This window comes from Ctenopharyngodon idella, chromosome 7 (genome assembly GCF_019924925.1).
Source record: "Ctenopharyngodon idella isolate HZGC_01 chromosome 7, HZGC01, whole genome shotgun sequence".
NCBI classification, from domain to species: Eukaryota; Metazoa; Chordata; class Actinopteri; order Cypriniformes; family Xenocyprididae; genus Ctenopharyngodon; species Ctenopharyngodon idella.
Genome location: NC_067226.1, coordinates 48,958,152 through 48,981,048, shown reverse-complemented (window position 1 = coordinate 48,981,048; position 22,897 = coordinate 48,958,152). Strand labels below are relative to the sequence as shown.

The following is a 22,897-nucleotide window of genomic DNA, read 5'->3' as shown; positions in this document are numbered from 1 at the left end:
GGGGGGCGATCATGAGTGGTCGCTCGATTCGAGGTCTGTGGCAGGACCATCATCTCTCTTGGCACATAAACTGCCTGGAGATGCTGGCGGTGTTTCTAGCACTGAAACACTTCCTTCCAGACCTCAGGGACCATCATGTGCTAATTCGATCAGAAAACACATCGGTGGTCTCATATATAAATCACCAGGAGGGTCTGAGATTGCGCCCGTTATACAAACTGGCGCATCAGATCCTCCTGTGCTCTCCCTCAGAGCAGTGTACATCCCTGGGTACCTCAATGTGGGAGCAGACATCCTGTCGAGGCAGGGGCCGAGGTACGGGGAGTGCAGACTTCACCCAGAGGTGGTGGAGCTCCTATGGGAGAACTACGGCAAGGCCCAAGTGGATCTGTTTGTGTCTCGACCGAGAACCACAGTGGACAGTGAGTTGTCTATGTCAAACCCAGCACCTCTTGGGCTGGATGCTATGGTAAAGCCGTGGCCGAGGCTACCGCTGTACGCATTTCCCCCGATTGCGCTGCTCCCGGGAGTTCTGGAGAGAGTGCGCCGGGACAGGGCCCGTCTGTTATTAGTAGCCCCGTTCTGGCCGGCCCGAGTGTGGTTCTCAGACCTGGTATCTCTTCTGGACTGGTATCCGATGGAGATTCCGATCAGGAGGGACCTTCTCTCTCAGGCGAGCGGGTCGATCCTTCACCCCCGCCCGGAGTTATGGAAGCTGTGGGCGTGGCCTCTAAGGGGGCACAGCTCACAAGCTCTGGTCTCTCAACCAAGGTTGTTGAGACCATTCTGCAATCCAGAGCTCCCTCCACGAGGAAACTTTACTCCTTGAAGTGGAGATTATTCACTTCATGGTGTGAAAACTGCCCCGTTGGCGCGGTGCTGGAGTTCCTGCTGGAAAGATTATCTACAGGGCTATCCCCCTCCACACTAAAGGTGTACGTGGCGGCCTTAGCTGCTTACCACGCTCCTTTGAGTGGGGTATCTTTGGGGAGACACCCACTTATTACTCGTTTCCTCCGTGGCACTTTGAGGCTTAGACCTGCAGTCCGCACGAGAGTACCGGCTTGGGATTTGTTCACTGTACTTCAGGGCCTTTCTATGGCCCCCTTCGAGCCCATCAAAGAGGTGCCAGAAAAGTTTCTCACACTAAAAACGGTGTTTCTGCTCGCTATCACATCTCTCAAAAGAATTGGAGACATTCAAGCCCTGTCGGTATCTCCATCGTGCCTCGAGTTTGCGCCTGGCAATGTTAAGGCTTTCCTTCATCCCAGACCGGGATACATTCCTAAGGTCCTCACTAATACTGTGAGACCTATTGTGCTGCAGGCCTTCTGTCCTCCTCCATTTACGTCCTCGGACCAGGAAAAGTTAAATCTGCTGTGCCCGTTTAGGGCACTGGATGCATATGTCCACAGAGCTGCCATGTGGAGAAAAGCTGATCAGCTATTTGTAAGTTTTGGGGCACCTAGGAAGGGTCTTCCCGCATCCAAGCAGAGAATGAGCAAGTGGGTGGTTGAGGCTAATCTCACTTGCTTATGAGTCAGTTGGACAGCCTTCACCATTGGCTGTCAGGGCTCACTCGACTCTGAGTATCTCTGCCTCTAAGGCTTTTATTTCGGGGGTTTCCCTGAAAGATGTTTGTGATGCGGCAGGCTGGTCCTCACCGCATACATTCATGAGGTTTCATGAGTTAGACCTCGGCTCCACTCCAGGGGTGCAGGTGCTACTGTGAGTTGTGCGCTTCGGCTACACACAAACGGTCACTTGCTCATATGGCGACGTTGGGATTGTCGTTCCCATAGCGATTACGCAGCGTGAGTTCCCTTGAAGGGGAACGTCTCGGTTATGTATATAACCTTAGTTCCCTGAATAGGGAACGAGACGCTGCGTCGCCTTGCCATACTCCCGGCATGCCCGTAAGCGACTTGCTTCAGTATTCAGAAGCTGAATAAGAGTGTTTTCGGGCAGGCTTTATAGTTCCTGGTCTGTGACATCACCCGCCTATGACGTACCATCTCCCTATTGGACAGATTTCATACGTGCTTCACGACGACATCACGCAGAGGCGTTCCCATAGCGATTACGCAGCGTCTCATTCCCTATTCAGGGAACTAAGGTTATATACATAACCGAGACGTTTTATGTTTTAAAAGCTATTACAATTACAAGGAAAATATGACATGTTTTTGGTGAGTTCATAATGTAATAAATTTCTCATAATCTAACAATTATTATTACATTATAAGCTCAAGATTTTACTACATTTTGAGAAAATTATTACATTATGGACATTGTATTACAATAATAATGTAATATTTATTACGTTATGTGCTGTTTTTACATTATGTGCCGTTATTACATTATGAGTTGCTACAAGGTATGTGTGAAAATGCCTCCCCCCTCAGAATTTGGGCTTGCATAATGTCTCTGTCAACAACAAACCAAAGTTGCTCCATCGTTACAATATCATGATTTTGCAAGACATGAACAGAGATCAATTCAGAGATTAAATATCAGTGTCAATAAACATTGCAACCAATCATAAACTTAAGTTTAATGATGTTTCCTTATTTGGACAAAGGTAGGTATTCGTTTTTAGATCAGGTGTCATGACAGTGATGATAACGCATACATTACAAGATATAAAATGCGTGGAGTCTTCTGCTCTTGGCCTCTTCTCGTTCAGGTCATTTTGAAAGGAACAAGATCTTTGTTTTGGCAAAAACCTGGTAATAAAAATTTGCTATGGAGTGTTCAATTAAAATGTATTTAATTTTTGTGGTAATTTCCATGACATGAAATGCTCTCTCTTTACAGTCAATCTAGTAACAGCAGATTTTACACTTCTTACAGCAGTAGCATTGTGACTTCTCTGACAATTACAGGTGAGAATCACTCTCTCTCTCTCTCTCTCTCTCTCTCCCTCTCTGGACTTTGTGACATTCTTTGGTGGTTTCATCATGTTTATATTTTTTCTTAAAAATCATTGTCTATTACTTTGAAGAACAGCCATGGTGATCTACACAGTAACGGTGCACACAGGAAAGAGGCTCTTGGCAGGTACCACTAGCCTTATCTACATCCAGCTGCGTGGTAGTGAGGCTGAGAGTGAGGAACAGAATCTAAATCGCCTTCAGGGGTTTTTGCAAGGATCGGTAAGTGCAACCCAATTAAACCAACAGTCGGAAGTTTTGGTTCAAAAACCATCAGTCAGAAAGCTACATTTAATGGAAGATATTTGAAAGAGTGAGTATAAAAGCTGTATGGTGTTAAAAAAAAAAAAAAAAAAAAATTGCATTTTATATTTACATTAAAATTATCTTCCCAAATGTACGCTGGTGTATTGAAATAATAATAATAATAATAAAATAATAATAATAATAATATGGAGCAGGAGGAGTAAAATTTGGAGGAAAAAACTCAAAATATAAAAACTTGAATATTCTGTGATTATAAAGTCACAAATTTGCAAGAAAAAAAATAGTGAAGGAAAATAGTGTCAATGAACCACATTGCTTCACAGTGGCTATGTTTACATGCACCAATTCATGCCCCAGAGACTTCTGAATATGATTGAGGAAGTAGTCGGATTCAAGCGTTTACATAGTCATTTTTTGCTGTTGGATCGGATTAGAAAAGGAATAAACCACCCCTTCCAATCCGATCAAAATTTAATTTGGATCGAGCTCAATCGGATCGATTAAGGTGTTTACATGAACGTTTTCAATTCAATTGAGTTACCAATCCGATTACAAATGGATTATTTGGGCGCATGTAAATGTAGCCATTGTGAGGCTGTGGCCTACCTCCACTGCCACGCCACCGTATGCAAACATTAGTGAGGAAGTGCAACTAGTATGGAACATTGAAATGTGTCTGGGCAGTAAAATAGCCACATCGCTTCACTTTGCACTCAGACTGAGCAGCTTCTCATGAATATCCAAAGCAAGACAGTGTCAATAGATTAATTGGGCACGCTATAGGCTGTTTCTTTCATTCACAGCTTGGCTCAGCCATCGAGAAATTGGTTCACAGTGAACCTTGACCCTGGGTGCTCTCTGGATGATGCCTTCATGACACGGGCTGTGGATCAGGTTCAGGTTGAATGCAAAGTGAAGCGATGTGGTTATTTTACTGGCCAGGAATGTTTCAGTGTTCCATACTAGTTACATGTCCTCACTAACATGTGCGTGAGGGATCCCTGTTTACAGTTTTACAAATTTGGGACTTTATAATCACAGAATATTCATTTTTTTTTTTTTTTTTTTTTTTTTTTTTGTGTGCAAATTTGTGATTTTGTAATCTCAGAATATCTGTGTTTTTTCATGGGAATTCTGAGTTTATTGTTGGAATTTCTTTTACCTACAATGGCCCTTATAAGCCCTCATAAATATGTCTCTGCAGGAGCGAGAAATTAAGATAGACTGTAAGGCATCGCTGGGAGAGCTTATATCTGTCAAGCTCTTCTCCAAGCCGCTTATGGGTCTTCTTTACAACCAGTGGTTCTGCGATAAGATCTTGGTCAACACGCCAGAAGGCAACAAGATTTTGTTTCCGTGCTATTGCTGGCTTGACTGTAACGAAAAGCTCATTTTAAGACCTGCTAAAGGTAGGCACTTTCAATTCAGGTCATGGGAAAAAAATCTCATTTACCAGTATACCTGAAAGTTCAGTGATGATGTCTTGCAAATATACTGTGTGGACACACACACACACACACACACACACACTTTAACACATTTATTTTGATCTTAACACAGAGAAAGTATTATAGCTCCAAATATTAATGTAAGCATGTTGCAGGTTTGTACAGATATGGATCAAACGCAGAATGTTTGCTTTACTCCTCCACTATTAGTCTGACTCTAGTGGTTATGGATAGACATGACATCGACATCTCCAGATAGACACATTCCTATTATGGCAGAAATAATTGAGGGTGATGTCTGGGATGTTTGAGATATCACACAGAGAATTTTTTTTTTTTTAATGAACCAGTCCATTTGTACAACACAGCGTTTATACATTTTTATTGTTACTTCCTGCATATTTTTAATGCTTTGTGACAGGTCCACCAACTGAGCATGCCTAGTTTTATAAGCTATGCACACACAAACATATGTGTTCATACATATCATATGTGTTTTTTACAAAGACATCTTTTTTTATGTATCTTAGAAGACTGCGACTTAACTATAGGCTAATGCTACCATTAGCCTTTTTTTTTTTTTTTTTAAATAAAGCACATTTGTAATAAAATTAAAGTGTCTGATTAAAAAAAAAATAATAAAAAAAATACATGGATGACAAGTCATCGTCCTATGATCAAGTAATGACACATACAAAATATAGCCTACATTTTTTTTTTTTTTTTTTTTTCCAAACAAACAAATTTAGATTTTGAATTAACGTTGGCATTTGCATTTCAGCTTCACTTGTGTTCCAGGACACCAACCCAATAGCCCAAAGTCTAAGGACGAAGCAGCTAGAAGAGCAACAAAAGTTATTTAGGTTTGTGGGCAGGACACCAGTACAAGTCGGGTGTGACAGTGAAGTGTCTGTTATATTAAAATAAATTCAGTGAAATTAAGTTCCTTCTGTTGAAATACGTTTGAATATTCCACTTTCAGGTGGCATGTGTATGCTGAGGGCACACCCCAGGTTATCGATTGCGACACTGTCTTTGCTCTGCCAGCTGAAGTCCGATTCTCTTTCACAAAGGAATCTGAGTTTTACTCCACTTCTAGAAAGCAGTAAGTGACCAAGTCATTTTTAACCCTCCTTTAGTGTTCATCTCTTTGTTACACACTGTAGAAGCCATACGGTTTATAGCGAAGGGCTATTTAAAGCGGTTAGGGCTAGTCTGGATTGCAGTTAACTAGGTGTGTCGGTCAGAACACCACAGAGTGAAGTATCAATTTGAACTGGTTTATTATCACTGGTATGCAGATATCAACATCAGAAGGGGGAGTCAGCCTTTACATGCACATTAACAAGTAGACATTTAAGTCGAAGGGCTGTGGTGGACTTCGGAGGGCTTAGCAATGAGGCTTCCTTTGCAGCATCCAGAAGCAATGGATCTCTTTAGCTTAGTTTGAGCCTTGGGACGACCACAGATAAACATGCAAGGACTCATATGAATGATACTATGTGTGAGCTGGTTGAGCACATTCAGATAGGAGAACCTCAGGTACAGTCGAAGAGTCCTGTGTTATCCTGCGTGGGGTTTGCTCATAAATGGGTTGGATACATATCAGCTGATGTAGACTTGGATGGAATGGTAAGGTTGTGTGTGTGTGTGTGGTTTATCTGCAAAACACACAGCAGTACCCAACTGTCAGCAACATCATTACATTATCATCATTCACATACAACTATAGGCTGCTCCCCTCATACAATAATGTAATAATGCATAAACATGTGATATAACAGTGTACTGACTTGCATTGTTACTTTTATATAATTCGAATAACACCTTCCATCACGTTTACTATCATTATTCATCTACATGCCTTACTGCAACATTATAAACATTATAATTGTGAACATCGTAGACCGAGTTATTTAGAACTAGCACTGATGAGTTAACATCGTCTTGTAACATTATACAGCGTCTAACATTAACTGCGTCATCACTGATGATGAGCATAGATCAGCAAACATAATAGAATTAACAGTACTCACTCTTATAGGACGCACATAAACACAAGATACATCCAATCTGAGGGTGATAATAACTTTGATGCACGTCTTCAGTACTGATGAATGAAGCAAACCCGATGGTCAGCAGCGGATGATGCAATCTGTCGTTCGCTCCGTGCTGAATGAACAGTGTTCTCTTCCGTCTGTTCGCGCTACATATTTTCATAATAAGAGTCCCCACTAGGGCAGCAGAACCATGCTCTGACATCGTTACTCTTTATGAAGTAGTCTTTTGCACACGGTTACTAATGTTGTTATTCACTGTCTGTATGTTACCATATTTCTGTACTTCCACTTTAAAGGGAATGAATTGCACCCATTTTGGGATTTTCCTGTAGGCAGCCATTTTAAACAGGAAGTGATGTGGCAATGGCAGTGAGAAGGGACACAGTTTTTTGACTTACACTACTCTATACTGCTTACTTTGGAATCACAGTTTTGTTTTTAAGTTTTCACTTTTTTGTTACAATAAAAATCAATTCTTGCTTAAACAGGTTGTAGTGTCAAAGATACTTTCCCACTCGGAAGTGGATATAGATCAGAGGAAGCCATTACATACACAGTTCAGTGTTTGCTGGACCCAATATTGAGTTTTTAGAACATCACAACCATAAAAATTGAACAGATGTCGACTCTAATTTCAATTACAAGCAATGTGGACAGTAGGCCTATTCATGGTTAATCTTTGCCATATAGGCTGCCTCTTCCAGATCGCAGTTATTGGTAATGAGGGAGAAGACAGATTCTCATGCTTATAATATATTACTTTTATAACTGTCTGTGTCGTAAAAGGTGTAGATTCACAAACTGCATGGCATCTGTTTTTCATTGGATTAACTGTTTTTTTTTTTGTTGTTGTTGTTGTGTTTTTTTTTTGTTTTGTTTTTTGTTTTTTTGTTTTACCATGTTTGCCTTTTCTTACCTACGATTTACAAATTTCTGTTGCATCTGGGTTCCACGGACCCAAGCACCACAGGAGAGATAAGTTATATAGGTGACGTAGAGGCAATGTCAGTCTATTACTTTGGAGTATGCTTTATTCAAAATTTATTCCAGAAAACTGTGATAAATTTTCAAGGATTCTCCATGTATACTCAGCTAAAATCAGGCAACCCAATGTAATGGTAACTCTAGAGACGCATTTAGAGAGTTCATAAGTAGTGGGCTCATGACAGCAAGCTTAACCATTTCACCATTATTGTTTGGACAATGGACTGTATCAATGTTTTTTGTTTGTAGGTTAGCCTAAATATGGTGTGTTTTTAGTTATAGATTGCAATGGTGGAAATGCTGAATATTTATAGCTAGATTTAAATTTAAGTAGGCTTTAGTTAAAAATTAACTGTGGTGATTTAAAAACATGATCCATGTATATTCAGTGTATTTTTCATGTAAGTAGATGGCATTCGCAAAATAGCCTTGTCTTATTGAAGACAGTATTAATATAATATCTAATAGTAACTACAAAGATGCTCACAACTAAAGCTAGGATGGATCATAGGTAGTATATCAAGGTTGGTTCCAGTATTAATGTTTGTACCTGTGTATTCTGTGTGTGTAGGTTAATTGCTCTGAAGCTAACTGGATTAGCTGACAGCAGAAAATCGTGGGAAAGCATCAGCCAACTGGAACTAATTATTTGTGAAAACAGAGCGAAAACCTTTGGTACTCATCTTAAACAAATGAACTGTTCAAAATGACTGTAATGCAAATAAAGTACTGTCTGTACTGTAGCATATGGTCTGACATAGCATGCTTTGCAGAATACGTTCAGAAGCACTGGGATGAGGACAAGTTCTTTGGTTACCAGTTTCTGAATGGCCTCAATCCCATGATGATCCAGCGCTGCTCAAAGCTGCCCGCGAATTTCCTCGTCACAGACGACATGGTCAAAGACTCCCTAAAAGGGAGCAGCTTGGAGCAGGAGATGAAGGTACACTACTTGCTACTGGCGTGATTTGGAATTACTGGGTCTGGTTTGCATTGGTTTTGTCTAATTTTCTGTGTTTCTTCATTACTTGGTGTGATCTACCCCCACACCCAGAAAGGGAACGTCTTCCTGTCTGACTATAACATGTTGGATGGACTGGTGGGAAATGTAGTCAATGGCAGGAAGCAGTATCTCACAGCTCCCCTGGTCCTGCTGTACTGTAACCCTCATGGCATGATGCTGCCCATCGCCATTCAGGTGAGTATCTTGCATTTGAAGTGCAGAAATACATGGGTTATGAATAAAACCTTGGTTCTCTGAGGGAGAACACGAAATGTCACCCTGTATGAGATATCGCTCCTTGAGCATGTCCCTGCTGAAGCCAATTCTAATCTTGCTGCGTAATAGCAGCATGCTTATTCTCTCGGCCACGTCAGTCGGCTTTAAAGCCGGTACACGCCACTGGTTCTGCCTCTTTCCTGCACTTCAACAATCGTGAGCACTGAGGCAGACGAAGGGGACGTCTTGTGTTCTCCCTCAGAGATCGGAGAGATCCTTTGAAGCACTTTGACATCAACCTGTATGGGAGATTTCTAGCACAGCACCTCAGTGAGAATGACAGTACAAGCACAATCCCGATATGTGCCAGCTTCTTCAAGAACTGCTGTTCTGGTCAAAGCCAAGCCAGAAAGAGAGGAAGGAGCTGTTGGTGTCAGAGGTGGTGAGGATGGAGAACAAGCGCTACAGCATCAAGGCTGTGTCTCAGGGACACCAAGGGGGATGGACAACTTGGGAAGGTGTCTTTGGCCGTACCATCAGTAAGGCGGATCTGTGGAAAATGCCACAAGCAAGGCTAAGCTTCCTGATCAGGACCACATACGACACAATCCTCCACCCCCTTAATCTGCACCTGGAAGTGTCAGGAAGGGTTAGATGTTAAAAATATTAAAATGATTACTTTTAAATAAAACAATTCACATTTAAATCAAATATTCACCTGCAATATAATTTGTTTGAAACTAAAGAGATGCACAGTTTTTCCTGGCTGCAGGTAATATCATTAATGTGATCACACCCACACGCAGAGAGTGCTATTCATAGGCTACTGTAATGTGCTGAGGCCATCTATACAAAATGGTAAATGCCCACATGCCTTAAAAACATCAACAAAGGCTAAAACACGGATAGTACAGTACATAGAAATTCAATGTTGGAGCGGGGTTTTACTGGTAAGCGTGAGCAGTACATGAGCCAGGGACAGAAGTCTGCTGGAGATGACTTAAAAGTCTTCAAGTATTCTAACCCGGGAATCCTTAAGTGCAATGAAAAGGCTTTCAACAGCTCAGCTGTCTAGGACAAATTGAAAAAATGAAAGAGGCAGAACCAAAGAGGCATGTACCAGCTTTAAAACTGACGCAGCCGTAGTGGGATTAGAATTTGCTTCAGCTTGGAAACGCACAAGAAGGGATATCCCATACAGGGTGACATCGAAGTGCTTTGACCGAAAGAGGACCTGGGGGACCTAGGCGCCAAATGTCGGGGGGGCATTATTAAATTAAATACAGATGAATAAATCTTGAAAGTTGAGGTAAACAATCTAATTTTCTTTAAAAAACAAAACAAAGAAAAGATAATGTACAAATGATGAGTAGGCAAAATTGTCTGAATAAATAAACATTAAATAAACCTTTTTTTTTTAAAGATGTCATTGTCTTAGAGTAATGATGACAGATCATTGGCCATTGAAATCATTTGTCATTTTCTTGAAAGAAAGAAAAATCATAACCTAGATTCCCTCAGGAACCGTTTGTACAGTTTTCACGCATGTTCAAATTTAATCTGCACAGTTAAAGCAAAAGCCCAGCAAAGACAATCCCATCTTCCTCCCAACGGATTCAAAGACCGACTGGAAACTGGCCAAGATCTTTGTCCGAAATGCAGAGTTTGGCGTTCACGCGGTCGACTTTCACCTGCTGAGAGGTCACCTGCTGGCAGAAGTGTTCACCGTGGCGACGTTGCGCAATCTTCCCTCTCCACACCCTCTCTACAAGGTATTAAATCTATCGCACATGAGTTGGTTTGACATGTGTTAACAGTGAGGGCTCTGAGGAAAACAGGGGCATGTTCCAGACATGCCACATCCACAGAGAGAGAGAAAGATAGCGAGTTAAATAATGTACGTTACTTTTATACTATTTGACAGTAGGGGACTTTTTGCAGTTGTAGCCTGTGGTCTCAGTTGTCTATTTTACCTCAAAGATGTTGCTTTGTGAAAAAGCCTACCCTGCACTGTTTGCCTTTTGGAGAGCACAGACTACACAGAACATTAGGTACATGAGGGATCACTGATCTCTTACTCAAACCCATTTATCTTCCTGTAACTTTTCTCAAAAAATGGAATCATTCTTCAAATTCCATAATTCATGTAAAAATAACTTGAAGGAATGGAATGTAGGGAGTCACCTACAAAAGAAGGCTTGTGGGTACACACACACACACACACACACACACACACACACACACACACACGTGCAATAGCGCAAACACTCACACACAAAAAATTTAAATTCATTGTTCATTCATATATTTTTATCTTCAAAGAATGTGAAGGCGATGAATGCAAATCTCTTACTTACTTTTCCTTTTGTAGCTCCTCTTTCCTCATATGCGATACACGCTCCAGATCAACATCATGGCACGGAATGACCTGATATCCAAGGATGGGTCCATTAACAAGGTATGCGTATTGCATTGTTAAACAGTCACTGAAGGTTCAATCTTCAATTATAATCCAATACACTTTTTGTTGAATTCAGCAAATTTCTCCTCATGATCCTATCTACCTGCAGACATATCTTGTAAGATTGGTAAAAAAAAAAAAAAAAAAAGGCTATTTAATGTTTTCTGTGAAGACTGACGACTTGAACAACCTACTCTTTTCCTAAATGTATTATTGTTTATTTAACTTTGGGGGAAATTATTATGGGATTTGTGGTGCCAGAACTTTGTTTATAGCCTCTAACCTAACTTTGTCATGTGTCTTCTCTCCATTAATGATTCTACTCTTAGTTTGCAGGAGTAGGTGGAGACTCATTGGTAAAGTTGCTGAAGCGTGCTACTGCCTCCCTGACCTACAGCATCCTCTGTCTTCCTGATAACATCTCTGAGAGAGGCCTGGAGAATGTTCCCCACTACTACTACAGAGATGATGGGATGAAACTGTGGAATATCATCAAGAAGTATGACTACCGGTTTAGCCTGGTGTTTTTTTAATGGGCTTTGTGCTTTCTACTCTCTAACTGTGTGTGTGTGTGTGTGTGTGTGTGTGTGTGTGTGTGTGTGTGTGTGTGTGTGTTACATAATACATTCAGTTTTTAGGGCTGAACTAATACATCCTGATTTACTTTCTGATTCATATTTCAACAAATACAGTGTCAATTATACAGGTTAATGGGTTTAATAATCAGTAAGCACATCCTGTACATGTACTGTGTTGCAAGTCACTTTGAATAAATTTCAGCCTAAGAAATAATTGCAAAGCAAATTAATAAAAAAAAAAAAAAAGTAAAGCTGTAAATATGTAAACCCCGAAAACATCTGACTGTGAGGTTGCTTACAGGTTTGTTGCGGCTATATTGTCACACTACTATCAAAGTGATGCACACGTGCAGAAGGACACAGAGCTTCAGCGTTGGATCAGTGAGATATTCACCCATGGCTTCCTGGGAAGAGACAACTCAGGTCTGTTATCATTTACATTTACCTTTACATTCATTCATTTAGCGGATGCTTTTATCCAATGCGACTTACAAGTGAGGAACACAACAAGCGATTTATCATGAAGAGGCAAATAGACACAAGAAGTGTTCACAATACAGGTTTCAGACATTGCTTAGAGCTGCATAAGCTAGAATAGGGAGCGATTAAAGGAAATGAAATTGGCTAGACCAATGAGTTTGCATTTCCAAAGGAACTGTTGCCGTATCAGCAACTCTCCATTTCAATGTGTGTGTGTGTGTCTCTGTGTGTCTCTGTGTGTGTGTGTGTACACGTATAAACATCCTAAACTGAGTTCCTCACCAAAACAGCCTTTCATTCTTCTTCCCAGGAATACCATCATCTTTTCAGACTGTGACAGAGCTTGTCAAGTTTGTCACCATGGTGATCTTCACTGCCTCAGCTCAACATGCTGCTGTAAACAATGGACAGGTCAGTTAGTAGTCAATTCACTTCCAGTCACACAGAGCCATTAAAGCTGCAGTTTGTGATCCTAATCCCATACACTTTTTCTCAAATCCAGTGTATTGCTCCATACATTCCTCTAGCTGTCCGTTTAGTGTCCGAGCTAAAAAACCCGCTGTTGTCAAGTCAAGTCACCTTTATTTATATAACGCTTTTTACAATGCAGATTATGTCTAAGCAGCTTTACAGAGATAACTGGTAAATAATTCTGGCTGCACAGCAGCTCTTAAAGAAAATGGTGTCATTGTCCAGCTTAAGTACATTCAGTATTGATTCATTCTGTTGTAAAAATCAATAATTATTTATCTATATATCAGCACTGGAGAAAACAGTGATGTCATCGTCCAGCTCAGTTCTGTTCACATACAATGGTGTCAATGCAGGCAGATCAAAACATTGTTGAATATCAAGTGTTCCCAACTAAGCAAGCCAAAGGCGACAGCGGCAAGGAACCCAAACTCCATCAGGTGACATTAGATGACAAACAGGTGATGAAAATGGAGGAAAAAATAAAAACCAGGCTCAGTCAGGGGGCCAGTTCGAATGGGAAACCAACATAGTGGTTTGGACTGAGCCATAAACAATGCCAGCCAATCAAGCTTCAGGAGCATGAAGGGGAGGGGTTTCAGTTGATTGGCTATTGAGCTCAAATATCAACAAACTTTCAAATATCAACAAACTTTCGCAAAACACATTTGCGGACTCTGCCTTTTAACTGTTGTCTGTTTTTAACATTACCTTGATGCTTTAACCCCCTAGAGCAGGGGTATTCAAGTAGTTTCATTTGAGGGCCGGATAATCAAATCAAAAGTTGAGGTGGGCCGGGGGGGGGTCTTATTGGTAAAAAATAATTTATTTATTATTAGGCTTAAAGGAAAATATATAACAGAAACTTGGTAACCACAGGTAATACCATACATGGCTACTCACTACCACTGTCAAATAATATTATATTATATTATGATATGTTAGCCTATATAGGCCTATAAAAGATGCCTAAATGCAGGTAAAAACTACACCTTCACAAAGACATGAATTATATATTCCCCTACCCACCTAATACATATATTGCAATATAAATGGCTATAACATAGTTTTCAATATAAATATTCCACATTTCCACAAACCATGTGTAAGAGATGGCCCAGTGGTCAAAGGGGATAATTACAATCAAGCTGGTCAGAGGTTTAGTGGATCCCAAAAAGGTGGTTTATTACCGTGAGGTGGTGAAAAATTACAAGGTCACATACTGGAAAACAAACAAAAACTGTACAAAACAAAACTACAACAATGTGCAAAAAAAAAAAAAGGCTACACCAAATACTAGTGATGGCCGATTTCGAAACACTGCTTCAAGAAGCAGAATCTTTTTGTTTCGAATCAGTGATTCGGAGCGTGTATCAAACTGCCAAAGTCACGTGATTTCAGTAAACGAGGCTTCATTACATCATCACTGTTTCAAAATGTTTCAAAACAGTTCGAAATTTCAATGGTTCACCGGTAAAAGGGCGATGATAAAGTGAACCCATGAATCATGCAGATTCACTGAGAACTATTGAACAAGTGTCTATGGGCTTTACCCTATGGTTTTACCTGATCTCTGATCAGTTTTATACATTTGTAGATGTTTTAATTAGACATTAGAATAATTAAAATGAATAATGGTAGTTACTAATCTCTTATTTGCCTGAGCCATGGAACAGAGAAACAAGCCCTGAAAATTGCTAAAAGAACACATAGGCTATTATACAGACACTCTATATTTAATTTTATTAGATGATTAGTAAATTGCATTTGATACATTTTACTTTCAATGAAACTTTTGCAATACATTTGTAAAGGGTGTTTTTAATGCATGTTTGGCCTGAGTTTTGTTGCATTTGCACTGTTCTGACCACTAGGGGGTCACCGTGGAGACAGGTGTCAGATTGTTTCGAAGCCTCGACACATTACCACACATTTGCTTCAACTGCTTCAGTGTTTCAAGAAGCCTCGATCTGCCCATCACTACCAAATACTTTGGTCCAATTTGCAACAGGGTCTCTCCTTTGGCTTTCAACAAACAAGACTGACCTGATGAGCTCTATAGCTCCTTATTTATAAGGGCTAGCTCCCTCTTCAAACTGTACCAAATGAACAAACAGTTCATACATACATACATACAATACATTAAACACAAAAGTAAAAAAACAAAAAAAAAAACAACAAAAAAACAAAACAAATTACACATATACACAAATAACAATCAGTGTAGGTCAGTCATGGATACTTAAACATACCACATAAAAAGGAAAAAGGAAAAGAAAAGTAAAAAATCATTCAGCTGCTATTCCCCCTTCCCCCAGACAAAACTACCAATGGTTCAGTCCAATTAGGGGCATGCTGATGCTATAAAAACCAGTTTGATCCACATGGTCTGTTTGATGGTGCAGCATTAGACTGGAAGCCCAACAGCCAAAACAAAAGGTTTGGGGGAAATTCACACCAGAAATAAAAGGTAATTCTAACTGAAATTAAACTGTGTTGTGACATTCTTTAAAAAGAATAACTAATTGAACAAAATGTTGGCCAAAAAAAACAACAGCAACAACATAGTATCATACTCATTTGAAACAGGCAAAACAATTACACAACACCATAATGATTTAAAAGATGGTAAATGCCAGCATAATCAAGTAATTATGTGTGCATATGTATCAAGTCCATGTAATTTCTAGTCTGTCACCAAGCTTACCTTGTGACACCATGGTAATTTACTACAGTTCATTCAAGGCAATGTTTGTAAGGGTGGTGATTTTAGACTATTTGTTCTGTATTTGTTGTTACTGACCGAGAAACAACTTCAGATGATTCAGTGACAGAGCGGTCTGAACGAATCCAAATCGTTTCAGATCATTATGCAAGCGCGTTTGGCCAATTCACGGAAAAGAAAGAATCGAGACAAAAGAATGATTAATTCACGAATGATAGATATCGCTGGTTCAGTCAACAGAAATACGGGACACACATAACTGCGGAAATATTCGCACGGAAAACGTTTCTCAGGTCAGTCGGAGGAGCATGCATGAATGGTGCGTATATAGCCGTACAGCTGCAGGCGCCATTGCGGCCACGTATCTAACCAAATTTAGCTGCACCACCAGAAAAAGAGGAGGAGGGAGATTGGGGTACCGCGGGCCGGATGAACATGATTGGCGGGTCGGATTTGCCCAGCGGGCCACCAGTTGACGAGCCCTGCTCTAGAGCAAGTATTCCACAACGACAAGAAAAACCTGTCTATATCCACTTTTCATGGCCTAAGTGATGATGTGCTCTTATTCTTTCTGAATATTTGGCTTATGTCACATTTTTCGCCAATTCTTTCCCCCCAGTTTGAATTTGGCGGCTGGATGCCTAACAACCCCACTGCCCTCAGAATGCCCCCTCCCGAGGTGAAAGGCCAGACCACTGAGAACATGATCCTGGAGACCCTTCCTGATGTGAGCACGACGGTGAACGGGATGGCTGTCCTGAGACTGCTGAGCAAGGTTTCTACAGACCATGTGAGTTTATACATCATCAGGGCACATGTTCAAAGACTGCAATTCAATTTTGCTGTGAAAAAAGTCTTGTGTATGCCATCATATTACTCTGGATGACAATGGCTTACTTGCGCTGCTTCCATTCCTCTGCTTTGCATTACCTGACTGTTACATTATAAAGGACATTTAGCACACTGTAAGCATAGTGTTGCAGTGGGTACTTTCAGAATATTAGTCTGCTGTTATACGTATAAACATGTTTATTATCAACATGTTATTTACGATTACAATCTTGTTACCCTGTCTGTAGTACCCTCTGGGACATTTCCCTGAAAACCTGTATGATGAAGACATCCCCTGCAAGGTCATTAAAGATTTTCAAAAGGATCTGAGGGAGTTGTCAGATCTCATCGAGGAGCGGAACAAGAAGTTGGAGCTTCCCTACGTCTATCTGAACCCCAAAAATGTGGACAACAGTGTAGCCATGTGAAAGGATACAGTAGTCCTTCTTAATATGTTTGTCTTTCTATTAATAGCTTTGTCAATAAAAGTAAAGACCAAAGCAAAAATAACTCGGTGAGATCATGGATATTGCCTTTCAGGGAAAATAATGTGAAAGTCACGGTTTGCATTTTTTTTTTTTTTTTTTTTTTTTTCTTCAAGTTGTGGGTTTTGAGATACAAATTTTTACAACTGTGCTGCCATCTAGTGAAATAAATCAATACAATCCATTGTATAAAAATGTATATATTTTTTTCAAGCTCAAACACAACTATTCACATGGTTACTGTAAACTCTGTCATATATTACACACTAGTGTGGAAAACTAAAACAATCCCATCTTTGCCGCTTGTGCCTTTGTGTTACAGTGCAAAATACAGTATGATGCAATATTTGTTGTTTGCTGGTTTCTAGACCAAGTCATTTTTTGTAATAAGCAAGCACTTCTCTCTCTTTCTCTCTCTCTCTCTCTCTCTCTCTCTCTCTCTCTCTCTCTCTCTCTCTCTGTGTGTGCTTGTTTTAATTATGAGGACACAAATGTGTATAATTATGGAGGACCAAATTACTCAAAATGAAATAATTAATGAATTCAATAAAACAATTAAATGTACCAGTTTATTCTGAAATAACTAAATAATTAATTAATTGATTTCATAATTAATTAATTGATTTCATAATTAACTAATTAATTAATTATTAATTCAATAATTAAATAAAATGTATCTATTTATTTTGTAAAATTACATTGAAAACACTTATTTATTGTTTACTATATTTCACAATTACCTCTTCCACACACACTTTTGTTGTTTAAAAATCTATTTTTTCATTATTAAATGTTCTTTTTCAAAAAGCCGTTTTTCATAATAATATGCTGCATTTACGAATGACGCCTGTTTGACGAATCATGCATTTCCAAAGCACGATTTTCCCAAAGATTTTTTTCATAATAATAGAGGACATTTCACAAATGCCAATCAACAGACAGTGGGCGGTGCTTGGCGCTGATTGGTTTGAAGTTGAAGAGTCGACAGACATGACAAATCGATCTTTGTGTGGTGTGGTGACATCACGGAACACCAAGGGTGCTTCTCATTTCTTATTTGTGCCTGAAAATGTATTTTGACTCTATTGAATTTTCTAAAAACCTGAAAACTATGAGAACTGTGGCTGTGTTTAAGGACTTGGCACTTAATCTGGACTAAAAGACTGTTGGTGTTACTTTTTTTTTTTTTCTTTAAAGCATTTAATAAAACAAAAAAATAAATAAATATATTATTTGTGCCTCCTCGCTTCTTATCCTTGCGTCTCAGCGCCACCCCCGATGCGAGGGAAGTGTGCAAGCAAAGAAAACGAGGATCGAGGTGTCGAAGGAAAGCGTATTTGTATATTGGAATATTCTTGATCACTCGTGGGTCTGCTCAAAGTGCTATCAGCCTCGCTCAAGGGATCTGCCCTTATGTTGATGAAGTTAGGTTATTTTAGAAATTCATAAATTATTTAAACTGCAATGGTGAAGCATACATTAAAAATATTGTGACAGATGTGAAGGGGGAGGATCATTTATACGTGCGTCAGGTTTCTCGACAAGAAGGACTTACGCATAGGATACACCTGTGCATCCTCGCTCATGACTCCTCTGGGAGCTTCTTTGTTTACCACAGATAATTTTTTTTTAAGTTGTTGCTTTAAGTTGTTTTTACATTAATTTGGAGAGTAACGGTAAAATTATTACAATATAAAAATATTAAAAGAGGGGAGAATAGACAGGGGCCTCCAAAATAAATTTTGCCTAGGGTCCAAATGTCTAAAACCGGCCCTGATGAGACCTTATTGTAAAGTGTTGCCCATAATTCTTTGCAACATTGCATTTTGTATACAGAATTATACTGTAGGTGTAGGCTATTTGTGTCAATGCGTTTTCTGTAGCCATACTGTTTCTATCTGGAACTAGACAAATTCCTTATATCATGACAAATAAAGTTCACAAGATATCTTCAAAGTACAAAAACAGAAATATTTATCATGCTGAAAACATGCAGTAAATCAGTCAAACCAAAAATTATTCAGACACTAAATATTATATATATATATATATATATTTTTTTTTTTTTACTAGTGGGTTCAGGACACTATAGTTCATTTATGTAAGTGAGGGTAGCAAAATAAAGTAAACTGTGACATATTATACCCAAAAATTCTTCATACAGTGGACTACCAGTAAAATTGATAAAAATTTGGAACCAAAAATTATTCAGACACTTTGACCTGACCATGTTTGCTTAAGTGTTATCTGACATAATTAAGATTCATTTTTTTTCTGACACAGTTTAACTCTGAGATCTTGTCATATTTTATTACCATTTTTTTATATGAATAAACTGTAATAATGAATGAAATGTTCAAGGTGTCTGAATAATTTTTGGTTTGACTGTATGCTATGGAATGATAAATTACCAAACGGTGTAAGATGCAGTCAAGATGCACGCTTGTGGCTTCCAGCAGATGTTTCAGTTCTTCTTCTGAAGAAACAATTCCTGTGATGTACTCTTCTGATAAAGTGATGTATATATTTTGAAAGCTGATGGGAACCAGTTTGACGGAAAAAGTATCCTAATAGGCTATTCATTTGAATAGGTTCAGAACTTCAGTCTATTCTTTATTCACTCAGTACAACTGTGGTAAGATGCAATAGAAAAAAATGTTTAAAACAAGGATCAATTAATTAATCAAGATCGGGTCAGTAGGCTATAGCCTCACTACAACTTACAGTAGTGAGGTAATTGCAAGTTACAGCAAGTTTTAGCCTATGCTTTTTTGGCTGTTTATTTTTTATAAAAACGTTTAAATGCAAGATATTGACTGTTTAAACTTTATTGTCCATCGCAGCTGATTGGAAATAGGGGCGTCCTCCCCACACCCCCAGAAACGCCCATTTTAACTCGCGGTACTTGAAACCCCCACCACCACCCCAAGGACTATATACCCATGTGCAAGCATGGTGAAGTCTGTATCTGACCTCCTCCGTGAATGCGTTGACTGTTTGGACAGTTCACCTGCCCCACGTTCTTCTGACCACCACGGAGAGTCATCAAGCGACACACAACAAAGGGACCCAGTAGAAGGTTTGCATAAGATAGACAACTTCTGATCTAATAAATTATATAGGCCTATGTCTTCACCCGTGATCCTGCCGAGGAGAAAGCGGTTTGGAGAATGGATGAAAAAAGTCCTGAATTCAAACATAGGCAGTGAAAGCTGTGAGATAAATTTGTTTAGTTGCTGTGTCATATATTTTGACACCATAATATACATTGACTTTTCATGACTTTAAAGAGAGGTGGAGGGGGTTCACCTGCGTAATTTCACCATTTTAATTGAAATTCATGCTTTATGAATCGCTATACTTCTGACAATGGACCTTTTTTGTCCACAAATGTGAACATTCAAATGCTAATGTGACTGCCGCTTGAGTCATTGTGTAATGGCCCTGTTTAAACGGCTATAATTATGTGATTTAATAATCATAACCGCCCCACCCCTACTGAGATATAAGCGGGAATCCCCCGCCAGCTGCCCTAGCATGGCACATGAGCACGTTTGACTCAGGGGTGTCCCGGGCGAGGGATTCGCAGGAAAGTAGGGGGCGTTTACGCAGGTGCAACTGAAGTCCCTTTGACTGGCGAGGTCCAGTTTGGGAGTAACGGACGGCCAAATCCTGGATTCCTCGACTTGGCGACCTCATACCCCCATAATCTTCATGAGCTGTGTCCCAATCATAGACTGTAAAAAAATATGGACGTAGTGTCCGTGACGTCATCCGTAGATTTCTGAAGAGCATTTTTGAAGCGAAAATGAGGCCACTGCCATCTTAACAGCGCGTCACTCCCAGATAACTGAAAATGGGTAAAGAGGCGGGACGTGGTTAGAACTGAGGGGCCTGATTACTGAAACCATGCCCGCCTAGCTCGACGTGATCTTAGATACTATCTAAAATATTAATAAAGATAAGTTATATCATTAGAAAGTTCTAAAGGTTTACTGTTAATCTACGGTGTTTTTTTTTTTAAGATATAGAGTCCAACACCAGTAATTAATTTGTGTCGGATGTGCAAATAACAACACGAAAAATCAAACGGGACTTCATACCTTTATAATGAAATAGAGATCGCAAGATAAATCCAATCTGTGGCACTTGGATAAAATATATATATATATATATATATATATATATATATATATATATAAAAACAATACTTTTTGTCCACAAAAGCGTTAAATCCATAAAATATTGATATATTATCCATTGTTTGCATCACATTTCTTCTGAATGATCTGCCCTCCATCATCGTTCTTCAAGAAATAATCTGAGCAGCGTTTATGTTGTAAAACTGTATATGATCTCACAAACAAATGAGTCAGTGTCCAAAGTATATTTTTTCAAAATAGTGCAGCAGTTTTAGTTATAAGCAGTGCTGTCGGAGTTTTGTATCCTCCTGCTATTGTCATTATAGTAAATGCCACGATCCAACAACATGTGTTCTGTTTATCTTCCGCATGCGAGCACATCACAGATGCACATCTGTCTCGAATATTATGCAGCAAGCCATATTTTATAATTGTATAAAATAATCGAGAAAAAAGCACAAATACGGCTGAGATGCCAAATTCAGCGGCTGGAATTAGCTGAGGTAACATGACGACAGCTCACAGACAGCAGCGGTAATCTACCTGTCACTCAAGTGACCACGCCCTTAATTAGGCAGAACTTTAAGGCTTAGTATAATTTAAATGGATGAGCTATAAAAAAATTCACCCCCCTCAGAGTTGTCATGAAGGGCAAAATTAGCAGTATAGACCAAAACCACAATTTGATCCAGCTGTAAACATGTTTTTTTCTGCTGTAAACTTGGCCATTTTGACATGGGGCTCAATGAGATTCTGCTCTCTTTTGGAGCCTGTCCCTAGCGGCCAGTCGATGAATCGCAGTTTAAGTCACTTCCGTATTGGCTTCACCAGAAATTGGGAGAGGTTGCCGCTTGGTCCCAATTCAGAGGCAGCATCCCTCGAAGGCCGATTGCGGCGTGACGGACTCCAAATGATGTGTGGTGACGAACTGGGTCTCCATTAGGACCCCAAGCGATCCCATTGGCTCCCGTTACTTTTAATGGGCACTCTTTTTATCGTTCTTTTTTTATGATGTTCATTTATTTACTTAATATTCTAATATTATTGTTGTTATTTACGTATTAATTAACACACACAAGCCAACCAGACTGAGATACCATGTAAGGACTGTAAGAGAAAAGATCTTCTCCACACTATTTCCACAACGTTTTTTGTTTTACAGTACTGCGCAGAGTAAAGTCTAGATATTGGACTGGAAGGCCAAGAAAACTTTCAAAATCTGTTGAGAAGTTTCTCAATTTGTCTTTTTTGAGAAACTGGAAGAAGTCCAGAAGCTCACGCTAAATACAGATTTTTGCTTAAAGGATAAGTTCACTTTCAAATTCAAATTTCCTGATAATTTACTCACCCCCATGTCATCCAAGATGTTCATGTCTTTCTTTCTTCAGTCAAAAAGAAATTAAGGTTTTTGATGAAAACATTCCAGGATTTTTCTCCATATAGTGGACTTCACTGGCCTCCAAAGGGTTGAAGGTCAAAATTACAGTTTTATTGCAGCTTCAAAGAGCTCTACACGATCCCAGATGAGAAATAAGGGTCTCATCTAGAGAAACCATCGGTCATTTTCTAAAAAAATTAAAATTTTATTTATTTTAACCATAAATGCTCATCTTAAACTAGCTCTTTTCTTCTTCTTCTCTATTAGAATTCCGGCAGTGTAGACGCTCTTTGACACAGGTCAAAGTTTGAACTAAATTGTCATATACAATATGCTAGTGCAAGTATATAACAATTAGTTCAAACTTTGACCTGTGGAGGGCAGTAATACACTTAGCAGTGTCTACACTGCCGGAATTCAAATAGAGAAGAAGAA

At 39.4% G+C, this 22,897-nt stretch overlaps 1 protein-coding gene across 1 annotated transcript; it reads left to right on the top strand.

The window, feature by feature from the left end:
* Window positions 1-2,657: 2,657 nt before the first annotated feature.
* LOC127516795 (hydroperoxide isomerase ALOXE3-like) lies at window positions 2,658-18,171 on the top strand. Its single transcript, XM_051901666.1, has 16 exons — window positions 2,658-2,729; window positions 2,818-2,885; window positions 3,010-3,155; window positions 4,405-4,609; window positions 5,430-5,511; window positions 5,631-5,753; window positions 8,264-8,367; window positions 8,466-8,635; window positions 8,747-8,890; window positions 10,480-10,683; window positions 11,283-11,369; window positions 11,702-11,871; window positions 12,252-12,373; window positions 12,741-12,841; window positions 16,246-16,416; window positions 16,706-18,171. Exons 3-16 carry the CDS (start codon window positions 3,012-3,014, stop codon window positions 16,883-16,885), a joined length of 2,007 nt encoding a protein of 668 aa, XP_051757626.1. The 5' UTR covers window positions 2,658-2,729; window positions 2,818-2,885; window positions 3,010-3,011; the 3' UTR covers window positions 16,886-18,171.
* The last annotated feature ends 4,726 nt before the right edge of the window (window positions 18,172-22,897 follow it).